The sequence below is a fragment of the Piliocolobus tephrosceles genome, chromosome 9, assembly GCF_002776525.5.
Source record: "Piliocolobus tephrosceles isolate RC106 chromosome 9, ASM277652v3, whole genome shotgun sequence".
NCBI classification, from domain to species: domain Eukaryota; kingdom Metazoa; phylum Chordata; class Mammalia; order Primates; family Cercopithecidae; genus Piliocolobus; species Piliocolobus tephrosceles.
This window is the reverse complement of record NC_045442.1, coordinates 119,352,097-119,372,224: the sequence shown is the minus strand read 5'-3', so window position 1 is coordinate 119,372,224 and position 20,128 is coordinate 119,352,097. Positions and strand designations below refer to the sequence as shown.

The 20,128-nt window shown below is 47.0% G+C and overlaps 1 protein-coding gene across 4 annotated transcripts in view; it reads left to right on the top strand.

Annotated features, from left to right (window-relative positions):
- Nucleotides 1-552: 552 nt before the first annotated feature.
- DHTKD1 (dehydrogenase E1 and transketolase domain containing 1) overlaps nucleotides 553-20,128 on the top strand; it is a 55,602-nt gene continuing 36,026 nt past the window's right edge. For 2 of the 4 annotated variants that reach the window (XM_026454811.1, XM_023223319.3), the window contains exons 1-5: nucleotides 663-824; nucleotides 10,839-10,994; nucleotides 13,692-13,903; nucleotides 16,955-17,149; nucleotides 18,406-18,675. In XM_026454811.1, the coding sequence (XP_026310596.1) occupies nucleotides 671-824; nucleotides 10,839-10,994; nucleotides 13,692-13,903; nucleotides 16,955-17,149; nucleotides 18,406-18,675 (987 nt within the window). In that variant the 5' untranslated portion in view covers nucleotides 663-670. Of the gene's footprint in view, nucleotides 825-10,838; nucleotides 10,995-13,691; nucleotides 13,904-16,954; nucleotides 17,150-18,405; nucleotides 18,676-20,128 lie in introns of all 4 variants that reach the window. The other 2 variants (XM_026454810.2, XM_026454812.1) reach the window with 2 other exon arrangements.

The following is a 20,128-nucleotide window of genomic DNA, read 5'->3' as shown; positions in this document are numbered from 1 at the left end:
TTTTTTGTATTTTTAGTAGAGACGGGGTTTCACTGTGTTAGCCAGGATGGTCTCGATCTCCTGACCTCGTGATCCGCCCGTCTCGGCCTCCCAAAGTGCTGGGATTACAGGCTTGAGCCACCGCGCCCGGCCTCTCTTAATGTTTCTTAAGAAAACAACAAAAAAAATAGGGGTATTGGTTTTCCAGCTGCCCCAAATAACCTTTCCTTTTTGCGTCCCTTGGTCTCAGTCCTAGCCACTTCCTATCCACCCTGTGGCTAATTTGTCCTTTCCGTAACAGACCCCTTAGATTGTGTCTATGAGGTTGGGCAGAGGCATGATGGGTAAACACTCCTGGCGGGAGACTGCAGGCACTGCAGCTACATCCAGTTTCGTACCGGCAGCAGGTACCGCACCGCGTGACTCTTACTTGCCCCGTCCTGCGCTGGAGCAAAGCGGTCTCAGCCGCTGGCACCGCCCTGGAGTCCCGCCCCAATCCTGGGCGAGGCTTCGCGGTGAGCGCCGCTGCCACGGATTGGCTTCGAGGGTCCGGCCCCTCGGCCAATCAGTCGCGGGGGAGTTGTCTGGGGGCGGGGCTCCGGCCTCCTCGTTGAGAGTCCCGGATTTACCAGGGCCGGTGGGACCACCTCGAGCTCCCGCCTCAGGGTCCTGGCCAGGGGACCCGGTGAACATGGCCTCTGCTACTGTGGCAGCGGCACGACGGGGCCTCGGCCGGGCTCCCCCTCTCATCTGGCGCGGCTACCAGACCGAGCGGGGCGTTTACGGCTACCGGCCGAGGAAGCCCGAGAGCCGCGAGCCCCGGGGCGCCCTGGAGCGTCCCCCAGGTCGGGGATGGGGTCTGGGCGGTGGGAGTGGGGCGTGGGACGCAGAAGCATCATCCCCTGGTCGACTTGCGGTGGGGTGTCGGGGTCGGGGAACCGGCCACCGGCCTGAACGCGCGGCCATTGCGGGGGAGGGAGAGGTGAGGGGAGCAGAGGGTAGGTGTGGGTGCTTAGTGTCGGGGTCATCCCCCGTCCAGCCTCTGTAACTGAGGATCCTTGAGGTCCACGCTTGTGTGGTCTTCCCATCTTGCTGGTCCGGATCTGGTTTTGGAAGAGCTTTTCTTTCCTTTGTTGGAAACGTGTGAGAAAGTCTTTTTTTCTTTTTCTTTCCTTTTTAATTTAATTTAATTAAATTAATTAATTTATTTTTTAGACGAAGTCTCACTCTGGCCCAGGCTGGAGTGCAGTGCTGCGATCACAGCTGCCTGCAGCCTCGAACTCCTGGGCTTAAGCTATCCTTCCACCTCAGCGTCCTGAGTAGCTGGGGACACAGAGGGACGACCAAGTCCGGGTTTTTTTTTTTAAGTAGAGATGGAGTCCCACCATGTTGCCCAGGCTGATCTTGAACTCTTGAGCTCAAGCTAATCCTGCAGCCTCGGCCTCCCCACGTGTTGGGATTACAGGCTGAGCCACTGCACCCAGCCTAGAAAACCAACTCTTTAATGAGGCGGAGCTGTGGGAGAAGTGAAGTTTTACTCTCCCAAGGATACATTTCCAGGACCATCTCTGAGGCTTTTATGTGAGCAGGTGGGGGGTGCAAGACTGCACTGCTTGGGAGAAGTGGGCAGTTAGTTCTAGTCTTGGAAGACAGCATGGTATTTATTGTGTATTTGTCTCCTTGTAGCTAGTCTGTTACTTTAGTTTTAGAGTTTAAGTCTTAACTCTGCTGAATTTGGAACTATGTGCTGGTGGGGTTTCTTTCTTTTCCTTTTAGCCGCTCTATTGACACCTCGGTATGTGCTGGTGGTTTTAATGAATTAACAGTCATGAATGTCAGGTTTTGGAACTTCTGTTGTATGCGCTTATTTGCGAGACTAATTTTGAGTATTTGGTTTGTGCCCTAAAATTACTGTATCGTTATTTGTCCTCACGGAGTAGAAGATACTTACAGATTGATTATTAGAGGAAAATCATTTGGCATCTTTGATCTGATTATTAGATTACTGTTGAAGATCCCCTCCAGCATCTGGGCACCTGACCTTTGAATCTTCCATCAGTCACACACTAGAACTTCAATATTGTGCTCCTCACCTCGGAGGGCATTTAAAATGAACCTCATATGTCTGTCTGGCTCTCTCTTTCTAATCCTAAAACGGAGTCTGGCTTTGTTGCCTAGGCTGGAGTGCAGTGGCACGATCTCGGCTCACTGCAACCTCTGTCTCCCAGGTTCAAGCGATTGTCCTGCCTCAGCCTCCCGAGTAGCTGGGATTACAGGCACCCGCCACCACGCCCAGCTAATTTTTGTATTTTTAGTAGAGATGGGGTTTCACCATGTTGGCCAGGCTGGTCTTGAACTCCCAACCTCAAGCGATCCACTGGCCTTGGCCTTCTAAAGTGCTGGGATTACAGGTATGAGCTGCCATGCCTGGCCAGGAGGGTACCTCCTTTTTGCAGAGCCGAAATCCCCTTCATATCTACTTGCTCATTAGGGAGCTCCAACTTGACCTCATCTTTCTCCTGGGCATTCCTGAAAGTGACGAGAAACAGTGAACATACATTCCTGAGCTACAGTTTCAAGGGCATGCAGTCTGCTTCAGTTTCACCAAATGTTTTGTCCTGTAACATAACACTGCCCATCAGCTTTCTAGGTGGAAATACCTGTGTCATTGGCACCCATTGCCTGGCTCCTAAGTCAATACCATATGCATTTTTAGGCTCTGTTAGGGCAGCAACCCACCTCTTGTACCAAATTCTGTATTAGATTGGATGAGTTCAGGTGTTGTGATATACAAAGAGAAGTAATATCTTCTTTCCTTCCCCTTAAGAGCGTGACCCAGAAGTCGCATACGTTGCTGCTGCATTCTCATTGTCCAAAACTTAGTCACATGGCCACCAGGTTACTGGGAAGGCTGGCAAGTGGCTCTTTATTCTGGGTGGCCATATACTGGGCTCTTTATTACTATCAAAGAGAGGGGGGAGTGGAAGTTGGGAATCATAGAAGTCTCTGCCATGGAGGTATTATAGTAATCTGGGATGAGCAATCCACCTATATCTTTTTCACTTCATATTTCACATCAAATTTTTTTATTTTGTTTTATTTTCTTTATTAGGTCAGGCACAGTGGCTCATGCCTGTAATCCCTGCACTTTGGGAGGCCAAGGTAGGCAGATCATGAGGTCAGGAGTTCAAGACCAGCCTGGCCAACGTAGTGAAACCCCATCTCTACCAAAAATACAAAAATTAGCCAGTGTGGTGGCAGACGTGGGGCCAGGTGCAGTGACTCATGCCTGTAATCCCTGCACTTTGGGAGGCCGAGGCAGGCAGATCACTTGAGACAGGGTCTTGCCATGTTGCCCAGGCTGGTCTTGAACTCCTGTCCTCAGGTGATATGCCTGCCTCGGCCTCCTAAAGTTTTGGGATTATAGGCATGAGCCACTGTGTCCAGCCCCAAATAATTTATACTTCCTAAGGAATGAAAAGAGGGTTCTATATATGCAATTTATTTGTGACATATATTATATTTGCATTTTGTATGTGCAGGCATAACATTAATTATCAAGTATCTTTATATGTTGGGCAACATATTAAACTATTACTGTTTTATTTTAGTTTTTGAGATGAAGTCTTGCTATGTCACCTAGTCTGGAGTGCAGTGGTGCAATCACAGCTCGTTGCAGCGTGTGCCCGGTTCACCAGTCTTCTTTCTTCATATGTTTATCTTCTTCAGATGTTTATCACCGCGTCCTGTTCACTGGCCTTCTTTCTTCATATGTTTATCTTGGTTAAAATAAATGTCTACATAGGTGACCACATCATTCACTAAGACTTCCCTTGTATTAAGGCTTTAAAGAGATATTGAGGCTGGGCATGGTGGCTCATGCCTGTAGTCCCAGCACTTTGGGAGGCTGAGGTGGGAAGATCACTTGAGGCCAGAAGTTCGAGACCAGCATGGCCGACTTGATGAAACCCCATCTCTACTAAAAATACAAAAATTAGCTGGGCCTGGTGGTGTGTGCCTATAATACTGGCTATTCACGAGGCTGAGTCAGGAGAATCACTTGAACCTGGGAGGCTGAGGTTGCAATGAGCTGAGATCACACTGCTGTACTCCAGCCTAGGTGACAGAGCAAGACTCTGACTCAATAAATAAATAAATAAATAAATAAATAGATAGATAGATAGATAGATAGATATTGAATTTGCCCCTAGTAACCTTTTGGATGGCAGTGGTTTCTCTAGTTACAATTTTACCCATGGTGAGTGCTCTTTGTAAGTAGGTATTTGTAACAGCTTGTACTTTCACCTCTGTAAACCTCAATTTCCAAGGAAACTCGAATTTATTTATCAACAATGCCAATTTAAAATGGAGGTGGGTTTAGGAGCAGTGATTCATGGTGTACTTTTTTTTTTTTTGAGATAGGGTTTTGCTCTTGTTGCCCAGGCTGGGGTGCAGTGGCACGATCTTGGCTCACCACAGCCTCTGCCTCCTGGGTTCAAGTGATTCTCCTGCCGAGTCAGCCTCCTGAGTAGCTGAGACTACAGGCATGCACCACCATGCCTGGCTAATTGTGTATTTTTATTAGAGACGGGGTTTCTCTGTGTTGGCCAGGCTGGTCTCGAACTCCTGACCTCAGGTGATCCACCAACCTTGACCTCCCAAAGTGCTCAGATTACTGGCATGAGCCACTGTGCCCGACCTGTTTATTTGTTTTTTTGAGACACAGTCTCACTCCGTGGCCCAGGCTGGAATGCAGTGGGGTGATCTTCGCTCACTGCAGCCTCTGCCTCCTGGGTTCAAGTGATTCTCCTGCCTCAGACTCCTGAGTAGCTGAGATTACAGGCATGTGCCACCCTGGCTAATTTTTGTATTTTTAGTAAAGACGAGGTTTCACCACATTGGCCAGGGTGGTCTCAAACTCCTGACCTCAAGAGACCCACCAACCTCTGCCTCCCAAAGTTCTGGGATTATAGGCATGAGCCACCACACCCAGCCCATGAAAATATTAGCTCTTGTACTTTTTTTTTTTGGACAGTTTCTCACCCTGTTGCCCAAGCTGGAGTGCAGTGGCATGATCTCGGCTCACTGCACCCTCTACCTCCCAGGTTTAAGAGATTCTCCTGTCTCAGCCTCTTGAGTAGCTGGGGCTACAGGTGCTCACCACCATGCCTGGCTAATTTTTGTATTTTTAGTATAAACAGGGTTTCACATGTTGGCCAGGCTGATCTTGAACTCCTGAGCTCCAGCCATCTGCCCTCCACTAGGCTTTTCTGAAGGCAGCAGTCTCTGGCTAGCTCTTTTCTCATAAGCTATCTCTGAATTCCAAATTTCAAAATCTGGAAAAGCTCAGTCTGGCCCAGCTTGACTCAGCCTGTCCAGCAGCAGGGCAGACTGGAGTAATGCGTGCATGCCCACCGGGCCCCACGACTTGGCATGGGAGGGTGCAAAGTGGGGGAGAAGAAGGTGCTTCAGCTCTTGTACTCTGAATTTAAGGGCTCTGAAAAGCTTTTATCATGACGTGTGACTCTTGATCTCAGGACTTCATTCAAATAATGACAAATATTTCTTGAGCATCTACCATGTGTTAGTCTTCTGAGCCAGAAGCATGCCTTTATTTGTAAGAGGAGTGCAGGCGTGTCTCTGCTGTTGTTTCCTCTATTCTCTCTGGCTTCATTAGGGACTTAAACATCAAATCTAATTCCTGTGACCATTTGCAGATATTACGAACAGTAAATTGTTTGGGCAGTATCATGCCTAATGTAAAGGTATTCATTTTTCTCTTACAGAAATTCTTGCATTTCTGCAGTAATAGAAAGTTTTGTTTTTGTTTTGTTTTGTTTTGTTTTCCTTGAGACACTCTGTGTCGCCCAGGCTGAGTGCAGTGGCACAATTACAGCTTACCACAGCCTCCAACTCCTGGGCTCAAGTGATCCTCCTACCTCAGTCTCCTGAGTAGCTGGGATCACAGGCACGTGCTACTACATCCAACTAATTTTTGTATTTTTTTTCTTTTTGAGAAGGAGCCTCAGTCTCGCTCTGAGCCCTTGGTTCACTGAAAGCTCCGCCTCCCGGGTTCACGCCATTCTCCTGCTTCAGCTTCCCAAGTAGCTGGGACTACAGGTGCCTGCCACCATGCCCGGCTAATCTTTTTGTATTTTTAGTAGAGACAGGGTTTCGCCGTGTTAGCCAGGATGGTCTCAATCTCCTGACCTTGTGATCCGCCCACCTCGGTCTCCCAAAGTGCTGGAATTGCAGGTGTGAGCCACTGCACCCGGCTAATTTTTGTATTTTTTTGTAAAGACAAGGTCTCGCTCTGTTGCCCAGGCTGGTCTCAAACTCTTGACCTCAAGCGGTCCTCCTGCCTCAGCCTCCCAAAGTATTACAGGTGTGAGCCACTGTGACCATCCAGTAGTAGGAAGTATTTTTTGAATAATTCTATTGCTGTGCTCTCATTCTTTTGAATTTTATTTTTATTTATTTTTCTATCCTTCCAGGGAAAAAGAATTAAATCTTTTAATTTTGTTTTTTGTTATGAAGGTAATACAGTAGAAGTACATTTTATCTAGAGCATTTGAAATTGGAACTTGATCAGTTAATTCCATTTATTTTTATTTTGCTTATTTTTTTTACTTCTTTTGTTTTTTCTTTTAAAACAATTTTAACAGAGCGAGACTCCATCTCAAAAAAAAAAAAAGAAAGAAAATAAAGAAAATAAAGCAATGTGAGTGTAAAATCTCTAGATTTTTCTGATTTCTCCCCCTAATATTTTACTTTTTCCCACAGCAACAGACTTAGAGACAAATAGAACTGATTGTTATAAGCACGAAGTCAACTGATGAGAGCAGAGTGAGACTGTCTCAAAAAAAAAAAAAAGCTTTATTGTACATGTTCACTGTGGAAAACTGCGAGAATACAGTAAGCAAAAAATAACAAATCTGCCTGGGTGTGATGACGTGCACCTGTAATCCCAGCTGCTTGGGAGGCTGAGGCAGGAGGATCTCTTGAGCCCAGGAGTTTGAGTCCAGCCTGGGTAATATAGCCAGACCCTGTTTCTTTCTTTCTTTCTTTTTTTTTTTTTGAGACGGAGTCTCGCTCTGTTGCCCAGGCTGGAGTATAATGGCGCAACCTCGGATCACTGCAACCTCCGCCTCCTGGGTTCAAGCGATTCTCCTGCTTCAGCCTCCTGAGTAGCTGGGATTATAGGCATCTGTGACCAGGCCTAGCTAATTTTCTTGTTTTTAGTGGAGACAGGGTTTCAACATGTGGGCCGGGCTGGTCTCAAACTCCTGACCTCAGGTGATGAGATCACCTTGGCCCACCTTGGCCTCCCAAGGTGCTGAGATTACAGGCATGAGCCACTGCGCCTGGCCATTCATTAAGTCTTGAGGCTTTTTCATCAATCATTCTTCTACAATATTATTTTTTAATGACTGTCAGCAATTTGAGATGAGTTAATGCCATTGCTTGTCCCTCAGAGGATGGGTTTATAAAGAGAGAACTAATGATAGGGAGATGTCAGTGAAGAATGAGGAGGGCCTACCTTTGTCTTCACGATTGGAGGGTGCGGGTGAGGGCCACTGAGTAGCTTCACGTTGTACTCGTGCTCATTGGGGACATCCAAGTTTTGATTTAGCCCAGGAGTGTGAGGAATGTTCAGAGAGGTTTGTTTTTCATGAAACAGAGCACCAGAGATCTCGGTGGAAGGAGCTGGAGATAGAGGGAAGGGGTTGGAGATAGGGTTGGTGGAAGAAGAAACCTGCTGGAAGAAATGGCAGTCTGAGGGAGCATGGGTTGCCAGGGTGGATGGAGGATGTGCCTGACACGAGAGAGGCCTTCCTCTTTCTGCTGGTGCCAAATTGCTACATGCCTCATATTCTTTGGGGCAAGGAGGGTTCTTTTGTGCCAACTTCTGTGTCAGTATTCTAGCGTATCATTAGCAGCCCGGCTAGCCAGTAGTTAGAAATAGAAGCAGTGGGCCGAGCGCAGTGGCTCATGCCTGTAATCTCAGCACTTTGGGAGGCAGAGGTGGGTGGATCACGAGGTCAGGAGTTCGAGACCAGCCTGACCAACATGGTGAAACCCCTGTCTCTACTAAAAATATAAAAAATTAGCCAGGCGTGGTGGCATGTGCCTGTAATCCCAGCTACTCAGGATAACTGAGATGGGAGAATCGCTTGAACCTGAGTAGCAGAGGTTGCAATGAGCCATGATCGTGCCACTGCACTCTAGCCTGGTGACAGAGCAAGACTCCATCTCAGAAAAACGAAAACAAAACCAAAAAATAACCTACAAAACTTAGCCGGGCATGGCGGCACGTGCCTGCAGCCCCACCTACTTGGGAGGGTGAGGCAGGATAATCGCTTGCACCGAGAAGTTGGAGGCTGCATTGAGCTGAGATTGTGCCACTGCACTCCAGCCTGGGTGACAGAGCGAGACTCCATCTCAAAGAAAAAGAAAAAGGAATAGAAGCAGTGATCTTTAGGAGTTGACATGGGTTCTTCTCTAAGGGAATGTTTTCTTTTTTCTTTTTTTGAGACAAAGTCTCGCTCTGTCACACAGGCCGGAGTGCAGTGGCACCATCTCGGCTCACTGCAACCTCCACTATCCCAGGTTCCAGCGATTCTCCTGCCTCAGCCTCCACAGGCACGTGCAGCCACACCCGGCTAATTTTTGTATTTTTAGTAGAGATGGGATTTCACCATGTTGGTCAGACTGGTCTTGAACTCCTGACCTCAAGTGACCCACTGGCCTCGGCCTCTAAGGGGATGTTTTCAGTATGGCTGCTGGTTTGCAATGGGAATGGGGGTTACCCTGTAGGTTTGCTATTGTTCTTGTACCACTAATCATGAGTTGGGGGGAGATCGCTCAGAAAGAAAGTAGACTGAGAAGGTGGCCTTGGGCAGAGCTGGGGAGTACCAATATTTTATGTATTTTATTTTATTTTTTTTATTTTTTATTTTTTTTTATTTTTTATTTTGTATTTTTTTGAGACAGAGTCTCGCTCTGCCGCCCAGGCTGGAGTGCTGTGGCCGGATCTCAGCTCACTGCAAGCTCCACCTCCCGGGTTCACGCCATTCTCCTGCCTCAGCCTCCCAAGTAGCTGGGACTACAGGCGCCCACCACCTCGCCCGGCTAATTTTTTTTTTTATTTTTTAGTAGAGACGGGGTTTCACCGTGTTAGCCAGGATGGTCTCAATCTCCTGACCTCGTGATCCGCCTGTCTTGGCCTCCCAAAGTGCTGGGATTACAGGCTTGAGCCACCGCGCCCGGCCATGTATTTTATTTTTTAGAGATGGGATCTTGCTTTCTCACCCAGGCTAGAGTGCAGTGGTGAGATTCCAGCTCACTGCAGCCTCGAACTCCTGGTCAGCTTCTTGAGTAGTTGGGATTATAGGTGTGCACCACCATGCCTGGCTACCAATATTTAGAGATGGGCAAAGAGAAGTCCCCCAAAAGTGACTGAGGTTGAGTAGCTCTGGAGTTAGAAAGAAAACCATGTTCCTGCAATGCTGTAGAGCCCAGGGAAGAATATGTACTTAAAAGGAGAGAGTGGAGGCTAGGCTCAGTGGCTCACACCTGTAATCCCAGCACTTTGGGAGGCCGAGGCAGGTGGATCACAAGGTTAGGAGATCAAGACCATCCTGGCCAACATGGTGAAACCCCATCTCTACTAAAATACAAAAAATTAGCTGGGTGTGGTGGCACACACCTGTAGTCCCAGCTACTCAGGAGGCTGAGGCAGGGAATCACTTGAACCCGGGAGGCGGAGCTCGCAGTGAGCTGAGATTGCGCCACTGCACTTCAGCCTGGCAACAGTGCGAGACTCCTTCTCAAAAAAATAAAAAAATGAAAGGTGAGAGTGGTCCACAGGGACATGCTTTAGACATAGTCTATCTGGATTTTAGCCACAAATGTAAAGGTTTCCTACTTCATATGACAGTGATTGAGAACTTGAATAAGGTTCAAAATAGAACCCTTAGCAATTTGTAGGACTAACCCCCAGGCTGAAATCAGTTCATTTCCTGGGATGGTTTGATTCGTTTATTTGACCTATTATGGCTCCACCTACCTGCTGTATTAGTGCAAATACATCCTATGTGTGTTCAGTACCTCTCTGTTCTTTTCTCACTAAACCTGCTCCAAGTAAAGAAATGTGCTTTGGCTGGGCACAGCGGCTCACGCCTGTAATCCCAGCACTTTGGGAGGCCAAGGGGGGTGGATCATGAGATCAGGAGATCGAGACCATCCTGGCTAACACGGTGAAACCCTGTCTCTACTAAAAATACAAAACGTTAGCCGGGTGTGGTGGTGGGCGCCTGTAGTCCCAGCTACTCGGGAGGCTGAGGCAGGAGAACGACTTGAACCTGGGAGGCGCAGGTTGCAGTGAGCCAAGATTGCACCACTGCACTCCAGCCTGGGTGACAGAGTGAGACAATGTCTCAAAAAAAAAAAAAAAAAAAAAGTTTGAAAATATGCTAACAATTGTCTCTGGGTTCTGAAAATAACACAAAGTGTAAAAATGTGTTTCTTGGCCTTCTTTGGGAGGCCAAGGTGAGTGAATCACTTGAGCTCAGGGGTTCAAGACTAGCCTGGGTAACATGGTTAAACTCCATCTCGACCAAAAAAAAAAAAAACCAAAAATTAGCCAAGTGTGGTGGTGCATGTCTGTAGTCCCAGCTACCCGGGAGGCCCTCCAGCCTGGGCAATAGAGCAAAACACTGTCTCTAAAATAAATAAATAAATAAATATATAAATAAATAAATAGGTCTAGAGCTATAAGAGCTTCTTTGAAAAGCTGATACTTGTAATTTGTAGTCATCTCCTAAACTGTTTGTATTTTTAAATTTTCCCCAATTTAGTTGACCATGGCCTTGCCAGGTTGGTGACAGTATATCGCGAGCATGGTCATAAAGCTGCCAAAATCAACCCCCTCTTCACTGGACAAGCCCTGCTGGAGAATGTGCCTGAAATCCAAGCCCTGGTGCAGACACTGCAGGGACCCTTCCACACGGCAGGTATGGCTTCTGCACAGCAGGTGGGAGCTCGGAGCTGCATACCAGGCCGGGCTCCTGCCTCTGTTCTTGAAGAAGCAGCATCCCCGCTGGAGCTGAGGCTCCCACAGGTGTGAGGAGACCCAAGGGGGCACATTGAGGTACTGTCAGAGAGGAGCATTCTTGGGATTCTAGAAGTTCTGAGGAAGCCTGTTTTCTCAAGGTTCAAAAACACTGAATTGGCTAGGCACAATGGCTGACACCCATAAACCCAGCACTTTGGGAGCCCGAGGTGGGAGGGTCATTTGAGCCCAGGAGTTTGAGACCAACCTGGGCAACACAGTGAGACTGTTCTACAACAACAACAACAAAAAAATTAGCTGGGCATGGTGATGCACACCTGTAGTTCCAGGCACTCCAGAAGCTGAGATGGGAGGATCACTTGAGCCTGGGAGGTCAAGGCTGCAGTGAGCCTTGAACGTGCCGCTGCACTCCAACCTGGGCAACAGAGTGAGACCCTGTCTGAAAAAACAAACAAACAAAAAACCTTGAACTCTAAAGTGCCATATGCTTAGCGTATGTCAATTTATTCTCAAAACCACTCCCAAAAGTAGTCATTGTCCTCTTTATTTTGTAGATGGAAAAACAAAGAGAACTTATATAACTCATAGCTGCTCAGTGGCAGAGGTGAGGTGAAATCCAGGGCTGCTTCCATTCCAAAGCTTGCCCCCCTCATTCTATTTTCTTTCCCAGCCTGGGAACTCAGAAAAAGTTGGGCCTGCATCATCAGTCATGATTTCAGGGTCCTACCTCACGTTACTTTTTAAAGTTAATCTTGCAAATACCAAATTCTGATTGTGTGTATCAGTGAGTCATGTTTCAGTCATCTAATGCCGTGTAATAAACTACCCTAAGATGTAACGGCATTTAAACCCTCAACTTTCATTTTAGTGTCTCTTAGGGTTCGGGGGGTTACCTGGGCTTTGCAAGGTGGTAGTTTTCTTTTCTTTTTTTCTGTTTTTGAGATGGAGTTTCGCTCTTGTTACCCAGGCTGGAGTGCAATGGCGCTATCTCAGCTCACTGTAACCTCTACCTGCCGGGTTCAAGCAGTTCTCCTGCCTCAGCCTCCCGAGTAGCTGGGATTACAGCCATGTGCCACCACACCTGGCTAATTCTGTATGTTTAGTAGAGATGGATTTTCTCCATGTTGGTCAGGCTGGTCTCGAACTCCTGACCTCAGGTGATCTGCCCGCCTTGGCCTCCCAAAGTGCTGGGATCACAGGCATGAGCCACCGTGCCCGGCATAAGGTGGTAGTTTTCTCTCTTTTTTCTTTTTTTTTTTTGAGACGGGCCTCCAAAGGCTGCAGAGCGAACTGATTCCTCAGTTGAACCTCTGCAGAAAGAACTGATTCCTCAGCGCCTCATAAAAGCAAACGAGTTAATGTGGAAAACATTAAACGACATGATTAATGACTCAGTTGGAATATAGTGGTGATGCATCTAACTTCCTCAAAAGATCAATACTTTAAGTCTTTATATGCAAAAAAAAAAACAAAAATACATTAAACTTTGTTGTAAGAAACCATAAGCCAGAGGTGTCCAATCTTTTGACTTCCCTGGGCCACACTGGAATTAGAATTGTCTTGGGCCACACATCAAATACACTAACACTAATCATAACTAATGAGCTAAAAAAAAATCACAAAGAAAATCTCACAACGTTTTAAGAAAGTTTATTCATTGTGTTGGGCCACATTCAAAACTGTCCTGGACCACATGCAGCCTGTGGGCTGCGGTTTGGACAAGCTTGCTAAGCAATATAAAGTAAAGGTTGGGGCCGGGTGTGGTGGCTCATGCCTGTAATCTCAGCACTTCGGGAGGTGGAGGCAAGAGGATCACCTGAGGACAGGAGTTCAAGACCAGCCTGGCCAACATGGTGAAACCCCATCTATACTGAGAATACAAAAATTCGTCAGACGTGATGGTGTGCACGTGTAGTCCCAGCTACTCGGGAGGCTGAGGCAGGAGAATCATTTGAACCTGGGAGGCAGAGGTTGCAGTGAGCCAAGATCGTGCCACTGCACTCCAGCCTGGGCAACGAGCAAAAACTCCATCACACACAAAAAAGAAATCACTGTAGAATCAAAACTTGGCATAAAGCAGCAGCAGGCTCTGTCTTTGTGAAGCAAGTGGAGTTTTTCCCCCCTCCTAGTTTTACTACTTCATGACCTTTGACCATATTTTTAGTTTTTTTCTTTAAAAAAAATCTAGATAAGCATTAATAATGACCCAAGTTTTTTATTTATTTATTTATTTTGGGACGGAGCCTCGCTCTGTTGCCCGGGCTGGAGTGCAGTGGTGTGATCTTGGCTCACTGCAACCTCTGTCTCCCGAGGTTCAAGCGATTCTCCTGCCTCAGCCTCTTGAGTAGCAGGGACTACAGGTGCACGCTACCACGCTTGGCTAATTTTTGTAATTTTAGTAGAGACGGGGTTTTACCATATTGGTCAGGCTGAGCTCGAACTCCTGATCTCAGGTGATCCACCCGCCTTGCCTCCCAAAATGTTGGGATGACAGGTGTGAGCCATAGCACCCGGCCAATAATGACCCAAGTTATTAAGAACAAAGCACTCTGCGTTGCAGTAATTATTTTGGTATGTTCCAGAATTAACTTGCCACATGATTATATTTTAAAATGACCCCTTTGATTGTATTTCCCAGGATTACTGAACATGGGGAAGGAAGAGGCCTCACTTGAGGAAGTGTTAGTCTATCTCAATCAGATCTACTGTGGGCAGATTTCTATTGAAACCTCCCAACTTCAGAGCCAGGAGGAGAAAGACTGGTTTGCCAGGCGGTTTGAGGAATTGCAAAAGGAGACGTTTACCACAGAGGAGCGAAAACATCTGTCGAAACTAATGCTGGAATCTCAGGTAAAAAGAAGCATCTGGGCTGGGTGCGGTGGCTCACACCCGTAGTCCCAGCACTTTGGGAGACTGAGGCAGGCGAATCACCTGAGGTCAGGAGTTCAAGACCAGTCTGACCAACATGGAGAAACCCCATCTGTACTAAAAATCCAAAAATTAGCCGAGTGTGGTGGCGCATGCCTGTAATCCTAGCTACTCGTGAGGCTGAGGCAGGAGAATCACTTGAACCCAGGAGGCGGAGGTTGCAGTGAGCCAAGATCGCGCCATTGCGCTCCAGCCTGGGCAACAAGAGTGAAACACAGTCTCAAAAAAAAAAAAAAAGGAGTGTCTAATAGCAAGGGTGTTGGTCAGCCTCACTGTCTATGTAGCCTGGCTGACATAAAGAAACCCTGTCTCTACTAAAAATACAAAAATTAGTGAGAGGTGATGGTGCACACCTGTAATTCCAGCTAGTCAGGAGGCTGAGGCATGAGAATCCCTGGAACCTGGGAGGTGGAGGCTGCAGTGAGCTGAGATCGCACCACTGCACTCTAGCCTGGTTGACAGAGCAAGACTCTGTCTCAGAAAAAAAAGATATGTAACTACTGAAGAGAGGGAATTGAGCCGTTAACTCTGAACTTAAATCCCTCATTACTTCAACACAATGGATCATATAACACACATACCATTTCATTATTTTGTTTTTCTTCAAAGATCCTTGTTCTGAGCACATCACTTTATTCTAAGCAGCAAAATGTTGGTTGCCAAAATATTGATCTATTGGCTCTCGTCAGAGTCAAAATACTTCTTGTGTATGTGTCTACTCGCTCTATAAAAGATGACAAGATCCTTAAGACCTTACTTCTGACTGGGCATGGTGGCTTGCACCTGTCATCCCAGCCCTTTGGTAGGCTGAGGTGGGCCTATTGCTTGAGGTCAGGAATTTGAGACCAGCCTGGCCAAAATGGTGAAACCCCATGTCTACTAAAAAAAAAAAAAAATACAAAAATTAGCCTGGTGTGGTGGAGCATACCTGTAGTCCCAACTACTTGGGAAGCTGAGGCAGGAGAATCACTTGAACCCAGGAGGCGGAGGTTGCAGTGAGCTGAGATCACACCACTGCACTCCAGTTTCGGCAACAGAGCGAGACTGTCCAAAAAAAAAAAAAAAAAACAAACCACATAGTTATTAAGGTTTTATTTCTTTTTTTTTAATTTTTTTTTTTTTTTTTTTTGAGACGGAGTCTCGCTCTGTCGCCCGAGTAGCTGGGATTACAGGTGCATGCCACCACACCAAGCTAATTTTTGTATTTTTAGTAGTGACAGGGTATCATCATGTTGGCCAAGATGGTCTCAATCTCCTGACCTCATGATCCGCCCACCTTGGCCTCCCGAGGTGCTGGGATTACAGGCATGAGCCACCGCCCCTGGCCTTTAAAAAACATTTTTTTAAAACAAATGTATTTCAAATTTCTTTTTTTTTTTTTTGAGATGATTCTCCATGTCGCCCAGGCTGGAGTGCAGTGGTGTGATCTCAGCTCACTGTAACCTCTGCCTCCCGCTTTTAAGCCATTCTCCTGCTTTAGCCTCCCAAGTAACTGGGACTACAGGCACTGCCACGATGCCCGGCTAATTTTTTGTATTTTTAGTAGAATGGGGTTTTGCTGTGTTAGTCAGGATGGTCTCCATCTTCTGACCCCGTGATCCACCCCCTTCAGCCTTCCAAAGTGCAAGGATTACAGGCGTGAGCCACCATGCCCAGCCTAAAATGTGTTAGCCAGTGGTCTCAATCTCCTGACCTCGTGATCTGCCCACCTCGGCCTCCCAAAGTGCTGGGATTGAGGGGTGAGCCACCGCGACTGGCCTAAAATTTCTTTTAATATGTAAGAAAAAAGTCTTAGCCAGGCGCTGTGGCTCACGCCTGTAATCCCAGCACTTTGGTTTGGGAGGCTGAGGTGGGCTTAGCATGAGGTCAGGAGATCAAGACCATCCTGGCTAACATGATGAAACCCTGTCTCTACTAAAAATACAAAAAAATTAGCCGGGCGTGGTGGCGGGCGCCTGTAGTCCCAGCTACTTGGGAGGCTGAGGCAGGAGAATGGCATGAACCTGGGAGGTGGAGGTTGCAGTGAACCAAGATTGCGCCACTGTACTCCACATTGGGTGACAGAGCGAGACTCTGTCTCAAAAAAAAAAAAAAAAAAAAAGTCTTTTGATAACATACTGTCACCATTCAGGGCTATGTATAGTCGCAGTTCTTGAGACAGTCTTGCTCTGTCACCCAGGCTGGAGTGCAGTGGCACAATCTTGGCTCACTGTAACCTCCCCCTCCTAGGCTCAAGCAGTTCTCCTGCCAGCCTCCTGAGTAGCTGGGATTACAGGTGCATGCCACCACACCTGGCTAATTTTTATATTTTCAGTAGAGATGGGGTTTCACCATATTGGCCAAGTCTTGAACTCCTGGCTTCAAGTGATCCAACCATCTTGGCCTCCCGAAGTGCTGGGATTACAGACATGAACCACCATGCCTGTCCTGGTCTTAGTTCTTAAGAACTAAAGATACTTAAGTTCAGAACTTAACTTGAGATGATCAAAAGATGACATGTGGAAGAGAGGCTCAATACAAATGAACGGAAGTGAACCTCCATCAGGGCTGTGAGCAGGACTCTGGAATGTCAAGATGGCAAAAAGCCCCTTCCTAATAGTTTGGGTAGTTGGATAGTTTGCAGCCTTGATTCATACCATAGAACCCCCTGTGAAAACTGGGGTACTGGAAAGAGGCAGCAAAAATCTAAGGCCTGGCTTCCAGTCCAGAAGAACACACATTCTAAGGGGGTTTCCTTGGGGTGAGTTATTCTGCCTCGTAGGGTATTCTCGGCCCCTCCTGCTGTCCAGGATCCTTGGAAAGCCATCCTGCTGTGTCCCTGTTATGTCTCTCTCCAGGATATGTAGTAAAGTGGCATTGTTGTGGCCACTTGGGGAGTGTGGGGCCATCTCACAACACACACAGACTTATCTGCCTTCCACTGGAGAAGCTGGCTGTCTCCTGGCAGCTCATGTCTGATGTGATGTTCTGCAGGAGTTTGACCACTTTCTGGCCACCAAGTTCTCGACGGTGAAGCGATACGGAGGCGAAGGGGCTGAAAGCATGATGGGCTTTTTCCACGAGCTGCTGAAAATGTCGGCCTACAGCGGAATCACTGATGTCATTATTGGGATGCCCCATAGAGGGAGGCTGAATTTATTGACAGGCCTTCTGCAGTTCCCTCCAGAGGTAAGGTTACTCGCTGTGTTTCTCAGTAGCACTGTAAGATTGATGGTAACAGAATAAAACTGCTGGTTTCATTCTGCTGATAAATGATGGTGATGGTGATGGCCGGGCACTGTGGCTCACACCTGTCATCCCAGCCTGTTGGGAGGCTGAGGCAGGAGGATGGCTTGAATCTAGGACTTGAGACCACCCTGTGGAACACAGTGAGACTCTGTCTCTACCAAAAATAAAGTAAGTTAGCCAAGCGTGGTGGCACACACCTGTGTTCCCAGCTACTCAGGAGACTGAGGCCAGAGGATTACTTGAGCCCAGGAGTTTGAGGCTGCAGTAAGCTATGATCTCACCACTGCACTCCAGGCTGGGCAACAAAGCAAGATGCTGCCTGAATATAAATAAATTTTAAAAAGTAAAACTCATGGTGATCATTCCTTTTAAGAAGTCAACTAAGCCTGGGTAAGGTGGCTCACACCTGCAATCCCAGCACTTTGGGAGGCTAAGGCAAGAGGAGTGTTTGAGCCCAGGAGTTTAAGACCAGCTTGGGTAACCTCGCAAAACTCTGTCCCTACAAAAATAAAAATTAGGTGGTGTGGTCTCTACAAACATAAAAATTAGGTGGTGCACCTATGGTTCCAGCTACTTGGGAGGCTGTGGTGGGAGGATCTCTTGTGTCCAGGAGATGGAGGCTTCAGTGAACTGAGATTGCGCCACTGCCCTCCACCCTGGAAGACAGAGGCAGATCCTGTCTCAAGAAAAAAAAGAGAAAAGGCAACTAAGCATGTGAGCAGTTGGTCCAGGAGGTAGTTTAGACACTTTAGTTAATTGACAGAGCTGGTATTTGGATTGGTTTTCTGTGTATTCTTATTTATTTATTTATTGAGACCGAATCTCACTCTGTCACCCAGGCTGGAGTACAGTCGTATGATCTTGGCTCACTGCAACCTCCGCCTCCTAGGTTCAAGTGATTCTCATGCCTCAGCCTCTCGACTAGCTGGGATTACAGGCGCCTGCCACCACGCCCGACTAATTTTTTATATTTTTAATAGAGATGGAGTTTCACCATGTTGGCCAGGCTGGTCCCGAACTCCTGACCTCAAGTGATCTTCCTGCCTCAGCCTCCCAAAGTCCTGGAATTACAGGCATGAGCCACCACTCCTGGCTTTAAATTTTCTCTTTTCTTGTATGATTTCAACTCAGCACTTCTTCCCTAGTCTCCATTGTGATGAACGCCATTGTTTTCGTTTTATATGTATCCACAATAGCTGATGTTCCGTAAAATGCAAGGCTTAAGTGAATTTCCAGAGAAGTTTTCAGCCACTGGAGACGTCCTGTCTCACCTGACCTCCTCTGTGGACCTGGACTTCGGGGCGCACCATCCCCTCCACGTGACAATGCTGCCCAATCCCTCGCACCTGGAGGCCGTCAACCCCGTGGCCGTGGGCAAAACGCGTGGCAGGCAGCAGTCTCGCCAAGACGGCGATTACTCGCCAGACAACTCAGCCCAGCCGGGGGACAGGGTCATTTGCTTACAGGTACTTGGAGCTTCTGGAAGTGAGGCCAGAAGTGGGGAAAACTGGGAAGAATGTGTTGGTTGGGAGGGCTGAAAATAGATGGCAGACATTCGTGATGAAACTGAGATGACCTTTTGGAAAAAGATTCCGTGATTGTTTTAAAAACTAACAGGAGATTCATGAGGTTTAGTCTTCAGGCAACCGGCTTTAGCCTGGGGCTTCCACTGCTGTTTTCCTTGCTTGGCTTATGAATTAACTTAGGGGCATGGGCTGGCAAACCTCCTCCTTCTGGGAGCACAGATGTCAGTATTTCTCTGAAAGTACGGCCCTCTTGGAAACTTCGTGCTATCCATACTTGGATCCCACGTGGTATCCATACTTGTCATGTAACAAGACAAGTGTGAATTTTTTTTTTTTTTTTTTTTGAGATGGGGTCTCGCTCTGTCACTCAGGCTGGAGTGCAATGGCAAAATCTCAGCTCACTGCAACCTCTGCCTCCTGAGTTCAAGTGATTCTCCTGCTTCAGCCTCCCAAGTAGCTGGGACTACAGGCGCCTGCCACCATGCCCAGCTAATTTTTGTATTTTTAGTAGTGACAGGGTTTCACCATGTTGGTCAGCCTGGTTTCGAACTCCTGACCTCAAATGATCCTCCTGCTTCAGCCTCCGAAAGTGCTGGGATTACAGGCATGAGCCACTACACCTGGCCTATTTTTTTTTTTTTTTTTTTTGCTTGTTTATTTTAAAATGAAGGCCTTTGGCATTAAGGCAAATAATACAAATTATCAGTGTGGTTCGTTCTTCTTCTACCCTCTCTCCAAGTTTTTGGTAACACAACAAGTATCTTTTAGAGGTTTAGGCTGTGGTCATGTTTCTCCTATTAATATTCATTTAAATACAAATCTTTAACTACAGGAGATAATGAACGCTGGATTTCGAATCAGTCTTCAAATTCCACAGAAATAGATAAATATATAAGACAAGCAAATATTTTGTCTGTGAATAGCCATGTTATCCCTATGCATTTTAATTTTTCACAGGCCAGAAACTTGTAGTGAATAAATTGCGAGTAGGCAGAATTGGATTTAATTATGATATGGCTGGCCGGCCTTCCTTCCTTCCTTCTTTCCTTCCTTCCTTCCTTCCTTCCTTTTTTCCTTCCTTCTTTTTTTCCTTCCTTCCTTCTTTCCTTCCTTCCTTCCTTCCTTCTTTCCTTCCTTCCTTCCTTCCTTCCTTTTTTCCTTCCTTCCTTCTTTCCTTCCTTCCTTCCTTGCTTCCTTTCTTCCTTCCTTTTTTCCTTCCTTTCTCCCTTCCTTCCTTCCTTCCCCCCTCCCTTTCTCCCTCCCTCCCTCGCTCCCTCCCTCTCTTCCTTCCTTTCTTTTTCCTTCCTTCCTTGCTTCCTTCCTTTTTTCCTTCCTTCCTTTCTTCCTTGTTTTCTCCCTTCTTTCCTTCCTTCCTCCCTCCCTTTTCCCTCCC